Source organism: Crocuta crocuta, unplaced genomic scaffold, assembly GCF_008692635.1.
Source record: "Crocuta crocuta isolate KB4526 unplaced genomic scaffold, BGI_CrCroc_1.0 scaffold1304, whole genome shotgun sequence".
Lineage (NCBI taxonomy): Eukaryota > Metazoa > Chordata > Mammalia > Carnivora > Hyaenidae > Crocuta > Crocuta crocuta.
This window is the reverse complement of record NW_027531278.1, coordinates 273,090-280,696: the sequence shown is the minus strand read 5'-3', so window position 1 is coordinate 280,696 and position 7,607 is coordinate 273,090. Positions and strand designations below refer to the sequence as shown.

Genomic DNA, 7,607 nt, shown 5'->3' with positions numbered 1-7,607 from the left:
GAGAGAGAGAGAGAGAGAGAGAGAGAGAGAGAGAAAGCATGAGCACAAGTAGGGGAGGGGCAGAGAGAGAGGTCAGCACAAAGCTTGATGCTGGGCTAGAACTCATGAACCTTGAGATCATGACCTGAGCTGAAACCAGGAGTCTGACGCTTAACCGACTGAGCCTCTCAGGCGCCCCGCCCCACCTTTTCCCTTTTCCACCAGGACTGGAGTTGTCCCAACTGGGCAAGGTCTGGAACAGGGAGAACCGCGAGGCTGTAGGCTGTCAACCTTGTGGTAGGCAGGGGGTCTAAGAGACCATTGCTCACATTCTGTCCTGACAATGGCATTGGTTTTGAGAGCCACATCTCAGCCCCCACCAAATGGATCTGGAGGCTCAAGGCCAGAAGTTGGTCATAGCGATGGCAAACCTTCCTTGGCAGGGACTTTGTGCTGCCAGGCCCTGTTCAAAATGCTTTACAGGTATTAATGCGTTTAATTCTCAACCAACATATCATAACCTATTGCCCATTTTATAGAAGAGGCAACAGTTTGGAGGTTGCAGCAGGAGCAGAAGGCTCTGGAGATAGTGCCCCATGCATGGGGTTACAGTATGGGCTCTGTAGCCAGACTCCTAACTTCTGTGTGACTGTGGGCAATTCTAGTCACTTCTTTGTGCCTCAGTCTTTTTGGCTTTAAAGGGAATGATGACGGCCTCTACCTCTGAGAACTAAAACGAGAAGAAGGCAGGTGAAGTACTGAGTTGCACGCCTGGCCCGTGGGCACCGGCCAGCACTGGCAGCGAAGGTAGCTCTTGGCAGCAACAGCCTCCCGTGCAGGGAGCCCAGGCTCTCCCCTCTGCTGGTGGCGGTCACCTGAGCCCTTCCTAGCCTCAGGGAGCTTGGCTGCTAGTCTTTCTCCTGAGCAGTTTCTCCAGCTCACCTAGATAAGTTTGGTGCGATTTTCACGACTCAGGTCATTAAGAATTCTCCCTCTGAGCCAGCTGATCTGGTTCTGAGGCCACACAGTCAGGCTACAAATGTACCCCACTGAAGGAAAAAAACCCCCAAATGGCTCACAGTGTTAGCTGCTGATGGGTCTCCAGGCCGAGGACTTTGCCTGCTATGGGGAGATTCCATGAACACAGATGGCAGGAGGCCTGCCACAGACTCAAACCCAGGTGCTCCTGAACCGCACGCGAGGGCCTGCAGTTCCCCCTGGCCATGCCCACGGGTGCTCTGCTTGGTGCATGCCTACATCAGAGGACCAGGTCCCTGGTGTGGAGCGCTCTGCTTGCTTGTGCCTCATGGGGCACGGATGGAAAAGTCTCGGTTTCGATCCTCCAGGGACTGGCCCAGTCACACTCATCCAGGGCCCTTAGAAAAGAGGTCAGCCCTGATAGGTGCTTCCCTTAGGCCAGGTCTCCTGCCAAGCTCTCTTCCTTGGCTGCTCTAGAGACGAAGGGGGCAGAGTGGGAGATGGAAGTACCAAGGACGGTCCCGGAGAAGCCTCCTGGAGGGGGAAGGTTCCTGAGCCTTCGGAGCTGTGCGAGTGGGACAGCAGAAGGAAGGTGGGAAGGCACAGGGAATGGTAGGAGTAAAGCCAAAAAGGCAGAGTGGGCCAGGAACTGCAAGCACTTCAAATGATAGAAGCAAAGAGCCAGATAGGGCCCGATAAGCATGGAGTCTAAGGAGATGGGTGGAGCCAGGTTATAGCCCCCCCTGGAAACATGTAAAACATGATTAAGTCTCTGTTATGTCAGGTCTTTTGAAGGTAATGTTTTGAGTGATGGATGGTTTATTGGGGTAAACCAATTTAAGAGTCAACTCTGAGTCCAGACAAAGAATCAAGAGGACTTGAACTTGGGCAGGGCTGAAAGCAATGGAAAGGAGGGACCAGGACAGAAAGTGCTCTGGGTAGGCCGATATCTGACACAGTACCCAGTGACCCCTGCCTCCTGGTATTCCCACTTTGCCATGCTTGTGTCCAATGAACAGAATATAGCAGAAGTGACGGGACATCACTTTCAAGACTACGTTCTAAAGACCATAACCTCCGACTTGCTGGCAGTCCCTCTGCCTCTCTTGCTGGCACATTCTGTCTTGCTTACTCAGATGACGCCAGCTGCCATGTTGTGAGATGGTCTATGAAGAGGCCCACAGGCAAGGAACTAAGAGAGGCCTCTAACCAACAGTTCATGAGGAATGAGGGCTCAGGCTAATCACCTGCAAAGAACTGTTTCCAGCCAACAGCCTCAGGAGTAAGATTGGAAGCAAGAACCTTCCTGGTTGAGCTTGAGAGGATTATGACCTTATGAACGACTCAAGGCCAGAAGACCCGGCTAGGTGATGCCAAGGCTCCAGGCCCATAGAAACTGGGAGGCAATATACCCATGTTGTCTCAAGCAGATGTCTCGGAGTCATTTGTTACACAGCAATAGATAACCCGGGGTCAGAGCAATGGCGAGGGGAAACTGTGATCTGCACGCCCCGGGGAGGCATCAGCTGAGCTCAGCGATTGATCATCTTGCAGGTGAGGGAGGGGGAGAAGTCATAGTGACTCTAAGAAGAGCACGGGCTCTGGACTAAGACTTCCTGGTTCCCAGTTCCTACTCTGCCCCTGGCTATGTGACTCCGGGCAAGTCATTTCAATTCTCCGAGCCTCAGTTTCTTTGTAGAATGGAGATGGTAAAAATAACTACTTTATACATATCTGTCCTTTTCATTTAGGACCTGCCTCAGTGTCCAGCCAGCGCAGTGGTGAAGGGCACACTGGAGCTGCTCAGCAGAAGTTTGCTGGGGCATTTCTGGAAGACTCAGCATGCAGCCATAGGCCAGCAAGGACAGGATTTAAATGCCTCGGTGCAACTTCCTTGCATCCTACGAAGCCTTCACTAGTCCTGTGTGAGGGAACGTACTACATGGCCCGGTGCAGGGGAAAGCAGTTCTAGGCGATTCTGACTCATCTCTCCTGGTTCCTTCCCGCTAACAGCACCTTCTGGGTGCAGCTTTCCTCCCGGGGAAGTTAAGCGACTTGCACAGGAACTAAAACCATAACCTCGGCCTCATGAACACTGCACTTTGACCACGCAGAACTAGTTGGCTTTAACAGACTTTTCCAGAGTCAAGTCCAGTCTCAGAGAGGACTACGGCCAGATTTGCCTCCAAAGCCAAGTATCAATAGCACAAGACACAGTTCTTATGTCCAAAACCAAGGAACGCAACCGGATGTGAGACAGTCTTACCTGTCTGGGCAGAGAAGGCATGGAGTCCGGGGCCACTGGCCGCTGAAAGCGCGGGGGTGGCTGCTGCATCATCTGCTGCAGGAGGAGAGAGGAGTGGTCAGGCTGCTGCTGCAGCTGCAAGGTGGCAGTGGCGGTGGAGGAGGCAGTGGCAGAAGATGCCGGAGCTGGCGTTGGCTGCTGCAGGTAGTGAAGCAGGGACGGCTGCCTCGTGGTGGCAGGCATGGAGGGCATCTTCTGGGGGCCCGGCTCAGAAACAAAATGTGACAGGGGCTTGGTGTTGCCAAAAGTAAACGGCTCTGGGGCCCCCGGGCTGGGGCTGGCCAGCCCCTGCTGCATGATCATGCTCAGGGTTTTGGGTGAGTTGGTGGCCATGGGCTTGAAGATGGCGTTTCCCTGCTGCTGCGGAGGCGGCTGCTGCTGACTTAGCGGGTTGCTGGAGGGGGTGAGGCTCCGGATCAGGGAGCACTGCGGAGTGAAGGACTGCTGTGGCAAGCCTGGGCTCGAGAGCTTCTCAGGGCGGTAGGGCGGGGATGGCCCCGGGTTGTTGGCGGGCAGAGCAGACATCAAGTGGCCCTGAGGACTCTTGACACTAGAGGACACCAGGTTGGCAAGGATGGAACTCTGCGGGCTGAACTGCGGCTGCTGATTGAGAGCCGGGCTAGGGAGCTTCTCAGGAGTGTAGAGCATGGGGGGCCCCAGCGTGGCACTGCTGCTGGACGCCATGCTGGCCAGTAAGGCATTGGGGGAGCCTTGGAAAGCGCTCCCCGGCAGGTTGCTGGACGCCATGCAGGACACCATGAGGCTCTGAGGGCTGAATGGCGGCGGCGGCGGGTGTGGCGACGGCACCGGGCGGTAAGACGAGGAGAGGCCTGGAGGAGGCAGGCCAGACCAACTGGTGTTGGGCCCCGGCTGCCTCGTAGAGGAGCCCTGCTTGCTGGCTGCCAGCACCTTCAGCTGGTGGGCGTGATGCCACTGAGGCACTGGGAGTGGGGGCAAAGCGACAGGGAGCATCCCCTGGACCTGGCTCTTGGCCTGTGCTGCTGAGGAGCCCGGCGAGGCCACCTGCTTCCCGCTGGTGGGAATCACATAGCTGAGCCCAGCGGGGGAGGGCGGGACTTGCAGTGGCGCGCCTGGGAGCTGGCCGCAGCTAGAAGCAAACTCCTTGCCAGAACTGAGGCTCTCCAAGTGTGGCATCTGAACTGGAGGCTTGGCGCTGGTACCGAGGGTTGCCTGTGGGTGCTCTAACACCAGCGGTTCTTCTGGTTTGCTCCCCAGTATCTTCTCAAGATCCAGCTCATTCGGAGAAGGTTCTTGAATTTTTGTTAGCTCCTCCAGGAGATCTTGAAGTTCCTGGTCCACAGCCGGTATGCTGTTGGCCTTGTCGTAGTAGGGACCACTGGGCCCTTTCAGTCCCATTTCTGCAGCCGGTGGCACGGCAAATGGTGAGCCCATTATGCTGCCATTCATGGGATTAGTTTCGAGGGGTAATGAATGGCCAGGTACTCCCACGGTGGCAGGGCTAGGGTTCATTGTCAACGGAGGCACCTGCAGCTCTGCACAGGGTGTGCTGTGATGGGCACCTGGGCCCATAGAGAGGGTAACATCTTCAAGGCAAGGCCTCTTGATTTTATTAGGGTAACCTCCGTCACCCATGCCTGGAAACTGGAAGCTATCTCCTTCCTGTCTCCTTTTAGTGGTTCCCTGTGGCAGAGAAAGAGAGAGAGAGAGAGAGAGACAGAGAGAGAGAGAGAGAAGAGAAGAGACAGAGAGAAGAGAGAGGGAGGGAGAGAGGAAGGGAGGGAGGAATTTTTATAAAGCCTTGGCACATTAAAGCTAATGAACAGGAAACTTGCAAGATAAAACATCTCTTACTTTCAAGACTTACGCTTGTCAAAACTATAGAACACAGCCTATTTTGGGGACTATAATGCTTGCTTCTTTGTTGCTGTGTTTCATTTAAACTGTCTTGTTACACTTCAAATTAGGCATCATGCTGTCTGTGTACTAAACACCACAGAAAGCCCCACAAAGGATCTTCTGTGTCCACGTGAGGGAGAGCTCACGGAAACTATGCGGAAGTCACTAACCGAACTGAGCCGCCCCAGACAGGCACTGGAGGGCAAACTGGAAGTACTTCNCAGATATCTCCATTTTTTTTTTTTTTTGAAAATGTAAGAGGCAACACTTAGAAATTTTATTTTGCTGACAAACGCATTGCAACTGTGTTTTAATAGTAAGAATTTATAAGCCAATGGAAAAATTAAGAAAATTCAGATTTACAGTAGATAAGAAGTCAATGACTTTCGATGCAGATATCCCCATTTTTAAAAAGGAAAGCACAACATAGACATGGAACTTTTAGGTTGCCTCCCTGTCTTGCTTAAATGCACCGGGCTGTGGTGATAAGATGGACGACAACTGGGTGTTTACAGGAATGAAGAAGATTGGGTGTGCGCTTTGGGGCAACTGTCTGAGATGTACTGTTTAGGGGAAAACACAAGTTGCAGAACAGTCACTAAGGAATTTTTACACACATGCACACACACGAGACAACACACTGCTTTGTGCGTACAAAAATAATGTGGAAGACCATATACGCAACCATTTGTAGTAGTCCTCTTTTGGGGAGACTGGCAAGTCCCTTTCTATTCTCTACAGTTTTCTATTGCTTGTTTGTTTTTAATGAGAATGACTTACAACCATCCCCCCTCAAAATATAAAGCTGTCTAAATAAGAAATTCCTCTCTGCAGATGCATCCTCAGCTTGGGGAGATATGGAACTACAGGAAAAGGCCCTGATCTGCGATCTGCACCTTGGGGGAGCTGCTCACCATTTCTAACAGCATAGCCTTTGGGAACAAAGCACTTAGTGAGGCAGTATTTCCTACTCGTTCAAGGCTTCATACAGTCATCTGTGGCTGTCATGTTGATGACCGCAGCCTGCAAGTAGAGGGAAAGCAAGTCTGGTGGAGTGGAGGCATGTGTGGGAAGAGAGGGGCTTGGAAATTACCTACATGCCAACAGTGGAACACATATACAAGTGACCCTTGAAGAATGCTCCGTGGTCAAAGATCCAGCTATAACTTTTAATGCCCCTCAGAACTTAACTACTAATAGCTTACTGTTGACTGGAAGCCTTACAATAATATACAGATGATTAATACATATTTTGTATGTTATATGTATTATGTACTATATTCTTATGACAAAGTAGGCTAAAGAAAGGAAAAAGTGATTAAGAAAATCATAAGGGCGAGAAAATGCATTTATGGCACTGGACTGTATTTATCGAAAAAACATAGAAGTGGACCCGTGCAGTTCAAATCTGTGTTTTCAGGCTCAGCTGTATTTCTCTTGACACACTTTTTCATGTAAAAAAAAAAAAACAACAACCCTGTTTAGCTTTAGAGCTCTTCCTGGGACATTTGTCGCTGATCCTTTGATGTCCCTTCATATTTGGCTCACTGGCAGTGGGAGAGGGGAGGGTCAACGCATGTGGTAGCACCACACTGGCCACAACTGTCATGATAGAGTGAACATCAAAAGAAGGCCGCATGTGTCAGGTTTTGGTGCTCCTCAGCCTCATTGAGAAACATCCAGATTCCCAGGGCTTCCCACCACAGATGAACTGCTTCAGTCTCACCCAGAGCAGGGCCCAGGTATCTGAATTTTCTCAAAGCTCCTGGGCCGATTCTAAATGCCCAGCCAAGTTGGGAACCACTGGCCCAGAGCAGTGCGGCAAAAGGCCCTAGTTCCGAGGCAGACACGACCCGGTCTTGGCCTTGCTGCTTAACCTCTCTGAACCCTGGTTTCTTCATTTGTAAAATAAGCCTTATTTTAGTTCTCATCTCACGACGCTGCTCTGCCTATTAAGTAAAATGAAGCAGATTCCGTAGCACCTAGTAAATCCTCACTGCCTGGTGGCCGGCGTTACCCAGGGCAGCCATGGAAGGGCCCTGGAAGTCTAACCCTGTCCTAGTAAGAGGCAGGGGCCCTGACCCCCAGGGAAGGGGAAGGACTTGCCCAGAGCCGCTCAGCTGGAGGGCAACAGGGTGCAGGCTGACGCAGGGCCCCTCCATGACCACTGGGCAGCTTCAAACCCCACTGCCTTAATCTGCCCTGGTGGCAGGACACTGTGTCACTTCCACAGAAGGGGCTCCACCACCTGAAGCGATAGTCCTTGCCTCCTTCTTGGCCTTTTCTCTGCACCCTGGACAGGGGCACTCTGAGGGGCCACTCGGCCATCATGTCCATCAGGGGCTGAGGGCCACACGGCAGGCAAAAATGGCCTGGGCAGGGGAGAGTGGGCACAAAACTAGGCCTATCTGCTCATCTGCACCCCCCCATCCTTTCAGGGACACTGGACTCTGTATCTGCAAGTGCT

General features: G+C 52.3%; 1 protein-coding gene across 1 annotated transcript in view; it reads right to left on the bottom strand.

Annotated features, from left to right (window-relative positions):
• The window catches only part of MAMLD1 (mastermind like domain containing 1), a 63,098-nt gene that overhangs the window by 37,576 nt on the left and 17,915 nt on the right, over positions 1–7,607 (bottom strand). Inside the window, exon 2 of the mRNA XM_077771215.1 lies at positions 3,224–4,924. Coding sequence (XP_077627341.1) covers positions 3,224–4,924 — 1,701 coding nt within the window. The remainder of the gene's footprint in view (positions 1–3,223; positions 4,925–7,607) is intronic.